This window comes from Vanellus vanellus (assembly GCF_965231255.1).
Source record: "Vanellus vanellus genome assembly, chromosome: 3".
Lineage (NCBI taxonomy): Eukaryota > Metazoa > Chordata > Aves > Charadriiformes > Charadriidae > Vanellus > Vanellus vanellus.
The window spans coordinates 99,560,659-99,577,065 of record NC_138907.1 but is presented as its reverse complement, the minus strand read 5'-3'; the positions used below and the strand labels follow the sequence as shown (position 1 = coordinate 99,577,065).

The window sequence follows — 16,407 nt, the reverse complement described above, 5'->3', positions numbered from 1 at the left end:
TGATCAGTGTCCTGAATCCGGATGGCGTTACTTTTGAAAACCTCACTTGAAATGAGAATTCAAAGTTGAAAAGTTCATATAAAGAGCCCTGAAAAGCTGTCGCAGCAGAGGCAATAGAGCGAGTACATTCTTACATGGAATAATGCATTTAACAATGGCTTTCCAGAAGCTATATTCTCTTTGACTTGAGCCTACCAATTGCAAGTGCTTTCTGTAATGGGATTTTAAAACTGTATCCATCTATAGGGTGAAGACCGCAAATTAGGTCAAATGCAGTTCAGCTTGTCAGTCTTGTGCTTGCAACTCGCTCTGTAGGCACGACCAGGGAGGCCGGACCTTGGCAGGCAGTTTGAACAGGGAGCTATTTAACAATAACAGGAGTTTTCCGAAAGATGTAAACGGAGCTTCTCAAAGGAAAAAACATAAGTTTGTACATTATTAACTTGAATCTAAGAGCTGTGGAATAGAGAGTGTGCACTGTAGTACCCCCGTTGCGCACAGAGGCGCTTCAGACACTTGCAGGTAAAGTCCCTGAGCTTGTAGCACCTGGGTATGCACACTGTTAAATATTCATTGGTGCAATCCCTCAGTGAAGAAAACAGATAAAGGATTCCTATACATCAGGGTAAGAAATGCAAAACCGGCAAACTGAGGGTATATTTTGAGGGCGACGTGTTGGGAGAAATCCAAGGAAGAACAGACCCTTGAAGATCATTACAGTGACGTTTGCATCTTTTATCATCATTTTCTGTACATGCCTACCCAACAGCTGGCGAAGTCAACAGGAACCTCTCCATTAGTGTCAGTAGAAATTGGATAAGGTCCCAGATGCTTCCTAATTCTGAAGTGTACTCAGAAGTATACTACTGAGCTCTTAAGTGTATTTCTCAACATACTTCATTATGGTGAGCTCTGGAACTGAACTAAGCACTATAATGCTGCTTTGCAATGCTTCCTGTCCCCTCAGGATCTGACAGTGCCGTGCTGCTCGTGAATTGGGTCGAATGATTTGAAAAAAAAATGAAGCAACAAATGGGGTTAAAAATAAGCAGTCAGAAAACACTATCTAACAATTCACAGCTTTAAATTACTTTATTTTTCTAACAGAAAGGAGCGCCACTTTCTTAAATAAAATCTATTTTGTACTTTGTGTCTCTATAACACATTTCATGGATATATTACAAAAATACTGTGTTTTTCCACCTGGGCATTATCACATAACTCTATTTACGGTGTACTATCCATTTGACATACCTTGTTCGCAATAGGTACCCGTTGTTCCAAGAGGACAGTGACATGTGTAGCCCTTAGGCAGTGGCACACAGGTACCACCTTGCTTACACAGATGTGGAGGATCGTGCTCTGGTTCACATACTGACACTGTTTCTGTGCAAAAGGCACCTTTCCATCCAGTGAGGCAGTCACAGCTGTGGCAGGTAAGTGAAAGGAAAGAATGCAACATTATTACCAGAAGAAATCAACATGTCAGTAGCAATATAATAAAGATTTTCAAGCTTAGATACCTATATTTAGTCATCTGATCCAAAATGGTTAACAGAAAAGTGTAGTAACAAAATTTCTTATTTAACTTTTTGATATGCTTATTTTATTGTAAAAGAAAAATGTACTTAATAGGAAACATTTTATTTTGAATCTTAGCATTAAAATATTAGCATCTGTAAAAAAAAAACAAACCACCACCAAAAAACCCAAACAAGAAGCTCGTAGCTTTTCTTGTGTTTTGCTCTACAAATAACTCAAAAAGGCCTTGGCTTCATAAACTAGGAGGAGTCAAAGTGGACATTGAAAGGAAAAGGAAAGCAGTGAAGAGCAGCCATAAAAATAAACCCAGATGTTAGTATAAAGGAATTGCTAACAACTCCAAATTTTAGCTACTAACAGGAGTCTGTCAGCAACTGCCTTTCACTTAGCCATATTTCATTTGCTAAATTCTTATAATTGGCACATTAGAGGTAGGTTTGGTGAAGCACTTGATGGAAAAGAGGATAGTGGATATGACCCTGACAGAGGTGGCAATCTGAGTGTTATGTATCTGTGATTGTAAATCTATGCCATAAGCAAATTTTCTAAACTGACTGAATCACTGCACTTGTTAGCGCCCACTACCCTCTATGCCTTTCTCTCATCCAGGCCAGGAGAATATAACAAAAAAATTCACTCTAACCTGTAGATTATAAATTAGTAGCAATTCTATAGAAATTGTTAAATACAGAAAACAGTTGGCATTGATGTTAAAATTCCCTCCTTACTAAAAAGAAAAAGTTTCAAAGTAGTTAAAATGAGACATGTTAGACCTATTTTTATTTTAGAATTTAGTGACACTTTATGACGAAAAAATTCTTCCCCTGAATAAAAGCACTATTGATTTTTCCCTGGAAGTTTTCTCTCTCAAGGCTAAGAAAGAAACTTCATATATTTTGATTGATTCTTCGTCCATGTTTTGTTTTGTTTTGTTTTGTTTTGTTTTGTTTTTTGTAAATGTGCAAAATCTTGTATTTTTCTTCAAACTCAGTGAGTTACTCTTTCTCCATTAATCAGCCCACTGTTTCTAGGCAAAACATAATGAGGAGCCTGTGAAACTCTGCTGTTTCACCAAACCTTCAGATCAGACAACAACATGTAAAGAAAGCACAGCCAAGCAGCCCTGCAGAGTGATAAACACCTGTTTGGAATGAAGGGGAAAAGAGGACAGGACCTTGGAAAAGCAAAAGCACCTCAATTCATCAAAGACAGCATCAGAACGCTTTCTGTCTCAGCTATAAATGTTATGCTTTGATGCATGAAAGCTTCTGATAAGGGGAAGTAATTTAACTCCCTCAGTGCAAACAGAAATGTCCGTTTCTGGGGCTGTGAAGCAGGGTGTTTGGAGCTGAGGCTACTGCTGTTGGGCGGCATACACAAAAGTTCTTCCCCTTTCCCTTGCTTGTGTCTGCATACGTCTCTTTAGGTTTCTTTTTATTCTTGTCTTTCAGGACCCCATAAAAGTTAGATTTTTAAATGAGTTGAAAAGTATTCGCACAGCTGAACATGTTTGCCTGGACCTACAGTGACAAAGGTCTATGAACGAATGCAACCTATTCTACTTGACACCCCTCAGCAAGTTGGACCGGGCTTGAGAAGTTTAGATCCAAAATTTCCTAATCTTTAGAGATATAAGGGAAGACGCAGCATTTCAAATCCTTTCCATCCTGTGGCATGCCGTGCTGGTCTAGTTTTCTCTATGTTTTCTTGGTGGTGGCTGCTTGTTTTTTTTTCCAGACCAGGACAACCCAGTGGCTTGCAACATCTCTAGTGCCTTGACTCTCAGGGATTTAAAGGCCTATTTAGAATCACAGAATATCTCAAGTTGGAAGGGATCCATAATGATTGTCCAGTCCAATTCCCTGCTCCTGACAGGACTACCTAAAACTAAATCGTATGACTAAGAGCATCGTCCAGACGCTCCTTGAATTCCTTTAGATATGAGGTGAGGTTCATTCTGAGATCGAGACACCTAATTTTATGTTACGTTAGGTGCCCAGATGGCCTCCAGTTGCCTTCCTAGAGGTATAGGAGACAGGCAGCTTGAGACCAGGGAGACAAGATTCTGACAGAGACCACTGAACACTCAAGTTTATGCAATGCACTCCTCGAGCAGGTGCCTGAGCTCATATGCTAATCAATGGTGATCCAGCTGAAACAGTCAGGGGAACCAGAGCACCATCCATCCCACAAACCAATACATGTGTGATTCTAATGATGAGGTGCTGCATTCAGTTGCCTCAAAACAAGCATTTAGTGCCACCTGACATGCCATGGTGTAACTGAGAGATCTGTGTGAAACTAGCAGATAAGGCAGAAAAACTACAGACTTGTGCTGTTCTGGACACTCTATGAAGACCAGAAAAGTTATCCCAGGATCTGTGCCATTAGAATGCCAATGTTTAGACAACTGGAAAGGCCTGGACCTCCATTGACATTGTGATAGGATCTTACGCATGTAGCTCACCTGGAGACACTCTGAGTTTATGTGTCGTAGGAGCTAAATCTCACTGCAGGATACTTTCCTATTTTCAGGGTTTTTGAAGAACATGGATTAAATTGATTCTTCTATGCTCCAGCTTTTGAGTTTTTTAAAAGCAACTGCCAAAACGTTTCTTATTTTTTTTCTATAGCATATTTTTAGGTGGAGAAAGGATAGTAAGGCTTTCATATACTACTTTCATAGTATGTCTGAGAGGAAATTGTATAATCTTGAATCCCCTAGTTCTGCAGAGGACTCTTAATAGGGTGCACTTCACAGCATATACATGACAAAGTCAGCCAGTTCAGGAAGCAAGAACTCTCAAATTCACAGCTCCCAGAGAAATACAACAAAAAGATACCATTTCAGGTGCTGTAATCTTTGCATTTAGGAAATTCAAGTATGGTTTAATTTAACGTCTTTTTCTTTTTTTTTTCTGTTTATTTCTTGTCAAATACTTAATAGTGTCATGCAGTGTTCATAGAATGCCTTTCCAGGCTGAAAGTCCCTTACCGAAGCCAAACTGAGCTTTCACATAAGTAACACAGTTTCTAAATAAGTAAGGACAAGTTTATGTCACTGTTGATTACAGACGAAACCCTGAAAATTTTACATAATAATTCAGGCAACATTTAAAAAAAATCGTGAAAAGTCATTTCATTTTATAAACTATGGAAGCAATACGTCTGTCTGTTACTACACAAAACCCTAATCAAACCAGAAGCATTTCTTGAAAATCTCATAGCAGTAAAGGAGGGATTTAGCTCTGCAAATTCAGACACCTGATTTTAGGTGTCTACATGTAAGATGGGCATATACTCAATGGAGATCGGAGGCTTAATTAATTTACCTAATTAGTTAGGCCAACCGAGACCAGGCAGACGTTTAGTGCCATCTGAAACTCCCCAGGGTATCTCACCTGGTCTCCAACTACTGTTCCAAATTCTTATTGGTCTACACTGGCCACATCAGACTACCCAAACTATTGGAGATTTCTGGAAATAGTTCTCACATTTTTATTGTATTGGAACTGAAAGATGCTATGCAACGGAGGAGAGCTCTAAATAAAAGTGGCTTTAAATTCAGGCAGTGGAAAACTACAGCATTAATAAAAAACAGTCTATCTTCAGGGTAGAAGGTAAAAATGAAGTCTGAAGAAATTAAGATTGGAAGGAAATTAACTATATTTAAACAAAGAGCACAACGGAATGCTGCAAAAGTGTCCTATTAAATAAAGCAAATTGGATGACAATTTTCAGATAGCAAATCCACCCCTAAAAGCAGAAAATTTTATTGACCTAAACCACAACAATTAAATAGAGAAATGCCTTTTCCCTTACAAACTATAAAAGTATGCCCTTGCATTAAAGGTTGGTTCCGTCCTTGCACTGAAAATTGGTTCTAATCAAATCTAACCTAATAATGAAACTACAGCAGCTCATTTCATGGGGCATCCCTTTACCATATAGGGGTATGATTTAATTTCCCAAACCTAAGTGGCCAGTGCTATCTGAAAGCTATAGAGTACTGAGAAATCCACATGAGGCTTGGAGATATGACAGAAGACTTATGCAGTTCTAAACTCTTCTGAAGCAGCAGCTGAAGGCCAAACGGTCTACCCAGGGGTATCTAAAGTGACACTACATGCTTACATTTAGCAAACTGAATCCTGCCCATTACGTCTGATGTTCTGTTCAAAGTGCACACAAGACATACTTTTTATTCAGCAACAAGCAGTAGCCATAACTCATCATAAACAATCTAGTTACATGTAATTTTCTATTTTGTATGATTTTGTGCCATAAATAAAATAATGGAGGATATTATTGTCCCATGAACATAAAAGTCTTCATTTTATTATTAAAATATTTCCTCTTATTTTGTTAAAACATAGTAGTTGTGCTCTGTTGCTGGCTAGAATGTAAAGTCTAATGCTGTATATTTCTGCTTCTATTTAAATCAAAGCATTATTCCTATAACAACTGTATATACAGCTTAACAGTATTGCACGCTTTCTGGCAGGGTGGTGAAGCCAAGACATAAAAATAGATCAAAACAGCAACAAAAACCTCCGGAAATATCTCATTTCAGGAGAAAAAAATATTTGAACACAAATCCAGTTTTCTCAATGACTCTGCTCTTCAAAGGAACACAGATGATTTGAAAACAGAAAGAAGTTCCCTCTAAGAAAATGTGAGATGGTATTGACAACTACCGCACGTTGACAAAAATAATATGCAGCTACATCCACATCTCTTTGGCAATGGCTCACTTTTTTTGTGAGAAAAAAAAGTGGCCATTACTGGTACATGCATGCTTATGTAGATAGTCTGTGAAGACCTAACTCTCCTGAAATATGAGGAGAGGAATACAATTCAGTAGTAGTTCACTACAAATTAATAACAAACAAAGAGAACCCAGAGAAAACAAATTACCTCCCCAGTTTTAGAACATTCACTAAACAAATCTGGAATACCAGTTATAAAACTATAACGATGAACAAGAACTTTGCCTATAACATCAAGCTTCCAATGTATCTATGTCACCAGCTGCCACTCTAGCCTGCCACCTGCTTTCCAGATGTTCTCTAGATCTTGCTGCTGGTGACTCCATGTACCTTATAGCCATGAAGATGACTTAGCACAGCTGGGGAAGTTGCTGAAACAAGGATTTAGGGTCGTGTAGGTGGGCAGATGCATGCTTCAGCCCGCATTTCTGATTTTTTTTTTTCTTAGAGTTTTGATTTTGTATCTCCTCTAATGTGCTCATAAATGAAGAGTGCCATTCTCCTTTCTTGTTCCTCAGAAAGATCAAATACTCTGAACGTCAAGGGTTTAACAGTTCTGGAAGGATCCTGTGAAGTGCAATAGCTGGGACATACTGTAGCGCAACAATCAGAAAATCCCAAATTATATCTTTCAAAGTATTTCCTTCATTATTGTATTTAAGGGAATATAAATAAGCTCATAAGGGGAATGGGAAGGGAACTGTATGCTGCATCTCAGGGGTGAACTTTCCAAATTTTAGTACAGCCTTACTAGCTTTAGAATTTTGTACAGGTTTTCTTAGAGATGAAATCAGTCTCAGGGGCAGCGAAACCAATTACCATATAATTTTCTCTCCAGCCACAGTTAGTAGAATGTTTTTAGCTTGACAGGTATGCAAAACCTTTTCTTTGTAGCACACAGAAGGACAGGTCTTTGTTGTTTTGAAGAAGAATCATACACAGAGGGTTCACAGTGCAAAGCCTGTTTTTTTCTTATCTGTTATGCTGTCCGCATCATTTTCAGTCAGTGTCTTCAGATGTTTTAAATCAGCACTTTTCTCTTTTTAAAAAAAATATGCAAATATGTGTAAATAAATGAAGACAGGCAGAAGCACATGAAGGGAAGCTAGTATAATTAATCTTGGCAGATAATTTTAAAATCAAAAGTGCTCCTCAGCAAAGGTTTTACAGCTGAGTTATAAAGTGTTTGAAAACAAGATTTATTACAATGGAAGTGTTGACACACAACAGCAATTTGGAACAGCAAATGTACTTCCCTCTTGTATTCTTTCTTGCCTTACAGTCTGTGACGCTAAGGTCCATCTAAACTCAGTGATAAGGTGTGAAAGGCAATAGACTTGCCTTCTGGGCCAGCTCCTTCTTGCCACCACTTATTATCCCACAGATCAGGCAGGTGAACAGCTTGTGTGATGAAGTGACCTAGTTCAAGCAATTTTACCATGAAATCCTTACTAACACACCTTGTTCTGTTTGAAATGGGCTAAGACGGTCTTACATGAGCAGGCCAGACAGCAGATCTGGAACGGCAATGGTGAAGGACCACTTGAGAATGGCATGGAAGGTGACCAGGGAAGGTGCATTTGAGAGTCAGGAAAGTATTCACAGAAATCACAACTGGAGGCACAGAGAACTGTGTATATTAGGGAGAGACTGAGGAGGAGAGAAGGATGCACAGGTGTCAGGTAAGGGAACTCCTAAGGATTTAAACTGGCTCAGAACTTTCTGGTGTTGGGCAGTCAGTGGTTTACTCCAGAAAGGGGTTCTTAGATGAAAATACTAATTTCCAGGGAGCAAAAGTGCCCCATCAGCCATGTTTAGACGTTAAGACAGTCAAGCTCCCCTCTTCACTATTCTCTGCTAGCTAGGCTGCTAGTTTACATTTAGTTTTTACAAAATATCTAGTTCTTCCCATGCATTTTGTAGAAAGTCTGGATGCCAGTGACTTCAAGTGGAACAGAACCAGTCCATGGAATTTCTTAAAAAAGTTCCCCAGGAAGTGTCCTAACATAATTTTAATATTTTAGTTTTGATTTTATTAATGTAAGATTAAAATTCTTTGTGTAACTGAATCAACCCTTCAGCAGTTTCTTTCTTTCTTTCTTTCTTTCTTTCTTATAAGCTGACAGGCTCCTGGACACTTGCGTTATCAAGCCACTAAATTACCATAGTTATTAGTCTAGAGATCAGTCTATGACATAGTCAACAACAACAAAAAAGTATACTCACTAAACAGTAGAGCCACTTTCTGTGCACTTCCCACCATTTCTGCATTTTATTAAACTGCATGGGGAATCTTTACATTGTCCAACACTGCGACCAGAATTGGGATGACCTTCTGGAGTCCCTGGTGATTTAAACTCTTGACTCATGCTGCTGCGAACTTGAACATCAAAAATGCAACCTCAAAAGTAGAAAGAAAAAAATAAACAAAGTGTAAAACACATACAGGAAGTCAAAACAAAGCAAACAGCAGGACAGTGTCAACCCTCAATGAATGGGTTCCACCAGAATGTCTTCAGTGGATGGGCAACCATACCATCTACATGAGCTAACGGTATGCTGGCTACTTTCTGTTCAGGCAAAGGAGTGAATGTAAGTTCCTTCATTTAATGAGAGGTAAAACAACAGAAGTAATTTCTCAAGGAATAGGCAGAATATAAAGTCAGTGACTAAGGCGTGACGAGGTGCAATTTTGTGTTTACACACTCATGCTCTTACCGGAATGCATCTGTATCAAATAAAAGCAGTCCCCCCAAAAATCGAGAAAAAAAGGAGAACAGACACCAAGATGTCTGTTTAATGTAAAATATGTAAGCATCCAGAGAACGCTGGCTAATATAATGCAGGCAGGGAACGTGGACCTCAATTTCCTTAAGCTGGAAAGAACCCCTTCAGGGAAAGACCCAGATACTCCCCTTTTTAAGTGAGTTCTGTCCCTGGTACACACAGGTCATGTTGCACACTGCCACGTTTTAGAGTAGGTGTATGCTGCTCCTTTAGGCTCTTAATCTCAGAAAATCATTCAGAAGTTTAATGTATACTAGTAAGGTAAACACTTCCAGGGCCTGTTATTTAGTCCTGTGGACAAGTGACCTGGTGTAGTCACAATTATTACCAAGTTATTACCAAATATTACCACAATTATATTACCAAACTTTTATTACTTTCCAGAACAGAATAGCTGCATCCAGACTACTGATGGTAAATGGTCCCTAGACTATGTTAGATCCCTAAATACACCAAAGACTTGTTTAGAAAAACTATAGTTGTCACAGACCAACAATTTGTCAGGGACCATTGTAAGAATTTACTTGTAGAGATGACTGAGTGCCAATGCCTGAATCTACGCCCTGACGTTCTTTTAGTTTGCTCATACATTGGTATCCCAAGTGAAAAGAGGAGCTGAAGCTTCAGAGTAAAGCAGAGATGTTCCCTACTTGCTCCCTTCAGGCAGCTCCTGCTTAGCCTGTGGACTTTCTGGGAATTGCCCTTTTGGAGAGTCTTTGTTCTTCCTAGTGACTGCACAGGATGCTTAGCCTTATGGGTCTAACTTAATTAATCAGTATTTCTGAATCACATTTCCAGATCCACATGCTTATTTATGTACTGCAAAGCTGAAGATTATGCCATGTATTCTATCTTTTTGTGTCAAATGCGAAGTAACTTTTCAAAATACACCTGAACATCCAAGTGATTTAGAGTCACATTTAAAGGCAGCCTTAAGTGCTTTTGAAATGTCATCCAGACCTATATATAAATATATGCAATTTTAATCTAAAAATCAGGTTTTAAACTGCTTTAGTTAAACCACTACAAAAACGCATTTGGAAATGCCTAACCTTTCTAAACCTGATTTACACAATTTAGCCGAGATATAGTGAATTCCCACAGTGCTTGAAATCATGAGAACAGTAGGTATTCAGCAGTGCACGCCAGAGGCTCTCTGCTTAATATTAAAAGCAGGGAAAGGATATGGTATGGAGATTGCAAGTAATCATTACACTGTTTTTTTAAAAAATCCTTTAATATGAATTGTTGCATGATTCACTGACAAAGACTTGCACCTGAAAGACACAATGAATGTCCAGTTGTGACTTTTTTATTATTTTTAATATTTTAAGCAAAATATCAGTAATAATTATAGCAAGATAACTGTTTTAACTGCAGTTAGGACACTTAGTAAAAGCAGCTTTCTTAGACAGGTGTTTTCCATATTACACACATTTTGTAGCTCTGTTTATATTGACACACAACTGGTAATTCAAAAAATGGTATTAAGCAATTTAAAAATAACCTGGTTTGATGATTATTTGCAATCTTCATAATATTGCTTCTTTGCTTTCACCAGTGTTGGTTTTAGGCCACCGTATGCTCAGTAAATCCTAATTAATGTTTCATCTGTTTATCAGTAGCAGATAAAGCATGTTCTGTTCTCCTGAGTCTTGCTGGAGTGCTAAGAAAAAGCAGCCCAGAGCTCTGTGCAAACAATGGAAAGCACAGTGAGTACCCAAGAACTGGTAAGGTCATCATGGAAAATAAACTGGCATTTGTGTTGATGACTAGTTTAACTGTACCAGCAGAACATCTAGGTCAGAAACAGTTCTTGAGCACTTGTAAACAAAGCTTATAGTAGGTCCAAGAGTGTTTTGGCCCAGCTCTATGAGTTCAACCGAATTCTTCATTGAATTTTCTCATTTCTTCTAATTCCTAGTCAGTGGGATGCAGATGAAGGAGTCAGAGCAGCAAATTGAGCCTGTTGTAGCAGACGCTATACAACCTTCTGCAGAGGGACAGCTGATGAATGCGCCTTTTTGCTGACCTGAATTCCCTTTGCTCTGCCAGTTCTGAGCCTCTTTTACTGAGAAACTGCCAACGATTCTGAATAGCGGAGAGGTTTTCTAACACAGCCAAGTTTGCAAGAGGAACTCAAAAGAAGTTTCTGAATTTGAAAGTTAGTCTTAGTTTGATTCTGAAGATCAGTTTGATGCAAGTAAGCTGAAATCAGACGCAACAAGGCAGTGCGCTCACAGAGAATATACTACCTTTTTGTTTGTAATCTTTTGTCTAATGACTCCTTGGACCACACTTACAGCTTTCTGTCAATGACTTTTCTTTACTGTCAATTTAATTTGTAGCTTTCACCCCAGTCAAGCAGAGCTCACCAACCACCAAAGACCCACCAACAATGGATTAAGGAAACTTCAGAGATTATAATAAAAAATATGACTCCATTACTCAGCTTTTTTTTTTTTTATATATCCTTATCATACAAAGAAATTTTTCAGAAATTTCTCACTAGTCTCCCTTACCTGCTTGTCAGCACTTGGCACTAATTTGGCTAAACAATATGCAAAGCAGGTGTTTTCAAGATGCACTAAAAATGCAGCAAAAGAACTGACGGGAATAGATACATAGATAAACTGTGGTCTACCTGAATGCAGCACTGAAGTTACACATTTCTAAAATTCTATCTGTCCTAAAGTGCTTTGCTTTTTCCCTGTTTTTCTTGACGGCTTGTGAGCAGTGGGGTTTGTCTAAAAGAGAAGACGGCCCCTACAATGACTAGCCAGTGCTGCTCTGAGGTGTGACCCAAACACGCAGAAGGCCCATATGAATCATATCAAACTGTGATGCAAGAGGCAACACTGATCAAAAACTACTTCAGAAGTCACTTTCCTTCTGTGACATCTGTGATACAGGAACATAAAGGAAATTAGTCCTTGCCCAGGCAAGATTGCAATTCTAGCTTATTATGAACATAAACTTTGACGACAAGGCTATATTTGTATTTATTTGGAACTCAACTGAGTTCTGGGTTTACTTTTTGGAATTTTGTTTACTTTTTTGCAAAATCATTCATGTGAAGAGGTGGCTCTTTCAGCGTGAAAGAGGTTCCTCAGCAGTTCAGCTTTATGGTAAGAGCTTCTTTTTTTCTTTTTACTCCTCCATTTAATACTTTTTGCTGGTAAACAACAGATTGCTTCTATAGCCGTACTTCATCCTATTTATGAACAGGACCACAGGAACAATCAGTTGCTTCTCCCTCTCTGCTCTTTACCCATTCCTAGATGCAAGCCCTGGCTCTCCATTGCTTCTGTGGCTAGAGACTGCGTCCTGCATCAGAACTTTCCCTCTTTTTTTCTCCCTGACACCAGATTTCTCTCTGCCTGTCTCAGAGATGTGAGGTCTGGAAATTCAGCTGTAACTTCTGGCTTTTTCCAAATAATTCTCTATCTCATTTTGTGTAGGTGAGTCATAGTGTTGAGTTGTACAGACCTGAACTTAAGGCAGTTGGTTTTATACTCCATTTCAGATTGTCCATAATGAGCAGGCGGTCTCTTTTGCCACAGGACTTGCAGCTACCTAGAACCCACCCTGACTTTTTAGAGCAGCTGCGGCATGCTCTGCTACACACCTCAGAAAACCCTCAAAGGTCCCTTAATTACACAGTTATAGGACAATGAAGAAAAGCTGGACACTTAAGAAAACTTTCCTACCACGTTCCCATTTAAAAAGATCCCGTAAGCCCACAAGGAGCTGCAAATTCAGACGAAGCTCAAAGTGCAGAGCACCTCAAACTCCACATGAACTCGGCTGCTCCATCTGAGCTCTACCTTCACTAGTTCCTCCAGCTTCTCACATGGGTGGAAGGAAGTTTTCTAAATTGCTCAAGGTACCATCAAACATTCTTCAGCCTATCAAAAAATCGGTAGGTGCTTATCCCCAAATTTCCTAAACTTAGAATTCCCAATCTTTTGATTATTAAATTACAGTTTATTAAAGACATGTATTTTCAGTTTTCTCCTCCGCCGTGGGAATGAATTGAACAACAACAGCTAAAGGCATGCAGGTAAGGGAGGAAATGGTCTGAAACAGTAGCTGTACAGAGTAAAAATCCTAAATGATTGCATGCTGCCACTGGGGACGGTTAGTCTGCAGCAGCAAGGCTGACCTCAGTGTTTCTTGATCCAGCAGTGATTGCTTACAAAAGGAGAGGTACGCTCTGCTATTAGAAGCAAAATGGTTTTAATAAATCATGTCTTTAAAAGCAGCCAACAGCAGCTTTCCAAAAGTCTGAGTGGTTTAATCAACTATGTGCTAGATAAATTTATCTTGACTGTCACTTCCAAGGTTTTTCTGTGGGATCCCTATAGCTGCAGATTGGCTGAAGTAAAATGGTTCAAAATTTTCTTTTATGTTAGTAGTATTGCAGTTCCCACTCTGGAGAAGGGCTATGGAGATTTATTTCTGATCCTGAGAGCTGAAACTGGAGAGATTTCTGAGCTAGAAGGACAAATGAGATGCTGACTCCATAAGAAAATGTCATAGGATGTTGGTCATAGGGAAGCACAGCTTCCTTGAAAGTCAATATACTCCAGAGAACAGAGACAAGCTGCTGCTGGGAACTGGAGCTGGGAATGAATTAACAAATATAGTAGACTAAATACTGCGAATGATAGGGGTGAAGAGAAAACTGTTTACCTGCTACACGATTGACAACATTTTTAAGGTAGACGCTTCTTTTTAAACAGAAAAATCAATAAATAGTATGGTCACTGACAGTACATGAAGTTTGAAATATTTTTTATTTCTTGGAAGAAAATTTATCCTCCATTTTTAGAAATTTGGCCATCGCAATACAGTTGCAACATGAGGAGCCTGTAAAACTGGCACAAGGTTTGTGGTTCAAGTGAAGCACCGGAGATTCCTGTTGTTAACCCCTAACTTTAACATGTCTATAAAAAAAGCCAGGAGTATTTCACACAAATTGACACTGTTAAAATACTTGCACAGACATTATGTTTTATGATATGTCAATTTGCAAGCTGTTACGAAGCTATGAAAAGTATAACTATTAAATCCATACTTCCCGAAACGATGGAGACAGATGAAACTTTAATTCATATGGCTTTCTGAGTGAAAAGTTGATTATAGGATAAGAAATTGATTTTGAGGAAGTTTCTATGTAAGAAGAAAAAGTAAGGTGATGGCTGGAAAAGAGGCAGTTACATGGACTTAGTGGAAATGGAGAGTAGTAGTGTACGAAAATGAATTTCATTGCGACGCTTGCCTTTCATAATGTGCCCCCAATTTTATAATTGAGAACTCAAACTTTGCTCTGCTATGGCAAAATGTTGTAGTTTGAAAGGCTTTCCAGTGCTTAAAATAAATTGAAGTTTACCTCACAAATACTGAGCGCATTATCTTTATGGAAGTAAGGAATGCAAATAAAGAAGCGTTATGAACAAATCCTTTGCTTTATTGCTGATGTGGCAGGAGGTAAATTAAGATTTCTACAGAGCTTCAAATATCAAGTTTTGAGGTAGGAATTATTATCTGTTAGTTGAATAGCTGAAATATTCCTAACAGGAATTACTTAGGTGCTGCCTAGAGACCTAGATCATGGTGTCAGGAACAAAAGATCAGATTTCGTGATGTCCTATCAGAAAGAAACTTTCAGCATGAAAACTATTACCCAAAACAGCACTGCCAGTGACAATGGTCAGAGCTAGCTGGGAGGAGAATCTAAACTACTTTACCTCAGGGAAAGGAAGTACTTTTGGAGCAGCGCTGCAGAACAGGGACCGATCAGAAGAAATGATATCATGGCAGGCTTCCATTTTTAACAGAAACAATAACAATAAGCGTTATTTAAATGAGAAAGTATTAAAAATATTTTTCAAAGCCTCTCTTTCATCACGTTTCTTAGTTATTGTAGTGAAATAATGAAAAAAACACAGGAATCTCAGCCAAGGAGATACTAGTTTGTTTCCTTGTAAGACAGATTTTAGATCTTTATTTCATAGGCAACTGAAACAATCTAATGCATGTTTTAAAAGCAATTGAAAACAATATAAGCTTTACCTTGAAAGCCGTTCTTAAATCCAGATCCCTTTGGTAGGAGTTCTGGAGTATACTCACGATAGCCTCCTAAATAAAACTGACTGAAGACATTGAGTCCAACCAGTCTCCCAGGAGAAACCACAGTTTTGTTCTTCTGATCATCCACCTTTCAAGGAAACATTTATATTTGTTACAACAAAGGGCTTTACCTTATTGAGGAACTCCTAATGAAGACAGTCCTCCAAACTCAACAGGGAAACACAAAAGTAATTTTTAAACTTTTCATATAAAATGTGAGTCTAAAAGCTATCCTTCTAAAGGAAATAATTTCTTACCTTCAGCCAGCCTTTTTGGAGATATCTTCCAAGATGGATGACATGAATATTCAGTGTCAGATCAAGTGGTTTACTAATGATTGTTGCTGTGCCAGAACCTAGATTGTAGCTATATACTACTCTGCCATTACGGAGGCCTAACTCCAAGAAATCATCTCCATTCAGACCTGAAAAGACAAAAATAGAATAACTACTTATTCCAGGTTTTGGTGAATACTGATGCTAAATATAATCTCCAAATCCACTGAAAATATATCAGTTTAGGAAAATTTTAGCCAGGAAAGTTTTAAGTTGCGTATATGTTTGTAATATTCTCTGCTTAACTTGTAATACTATTTCCAGTATTCTTGTGTATTTAAAATAGAAACTGCAGAGATTTTGAACATATTTGTAGGCTTTTTGAAGGAAGCTCTTTTTCACACTACAGTAGGTTAATGACATCCACAAAACCTGTTGAGCCTGGTGGATTTAGCAGTCGCTGCTGTTCCCTCCCCCAGCAACACGAATAAATTCTCAACTTCCTCCACAATCTTAAAAAAAGTAAATTGAAATTCCAAGCTCCATGTGAGAATAGCCCATGACTTAATTCTAGTCCAGTATGCTTTTAGCTGTCATGGTAGGTACTTTAGCGGCCTCAAAACTTGAGGGCACCTGCTGCTCTGAGGTAATGGGAGCAACAGGGGTATAGGCCTGAGGGACCTCCAGCAGCTCCTTCAAGCTCAGCCAGGTACCCTTGACCCAAGTGTGCCTGGAGACTTTATTGCAGCTGCCCCTGATTAGGGCGGCTCTAGAGCATTTGTTACTGAAGTTTCTCTGGTCAGAACAGCTGTATGCTTTAATTCTCTGAAGAGAGAATTAAACTTTCAGGTTAGAACTCAATCATTTGCAAATTTGCAGTAAATAATTTAATTTCTTTC

The 16,407-nt window shown here is 38.6% G+C and overlaps 1 protein-coding gene across 1 annotated transcript in view; it reads right to left on the bottom strand.

The window, feature by feature from the left end:
• The window catches only part of EYS (eyes shut homolog), a gene marked incomplete at both ends in the record, with an annotated part of 840,074 nt that overhangs the window by 23,125 nt on the left and 800,542 nt on the right, over positions 1-16,407 (bottom strand). Inside the window, 4 exons of the mRNA XM_082480747.1 lie at positions 1,255-1,427; positions 8,538-8,712; positions 15,177-15,321; positions 15,491-15,657. Coding sequence (XP_082336873.1) covers positions 1,255-1,427; positions 8,538-8,712; positions 15,177-15,321; positions 15,491-15,657 — 660 coding nt within the window. The remainder of the gene's footprint in view (positions 1-1,254; positions 1,428-8,537; positions 8,713-15,176; positions 15,322-15,490; positions 15,658-16,407) is intronic.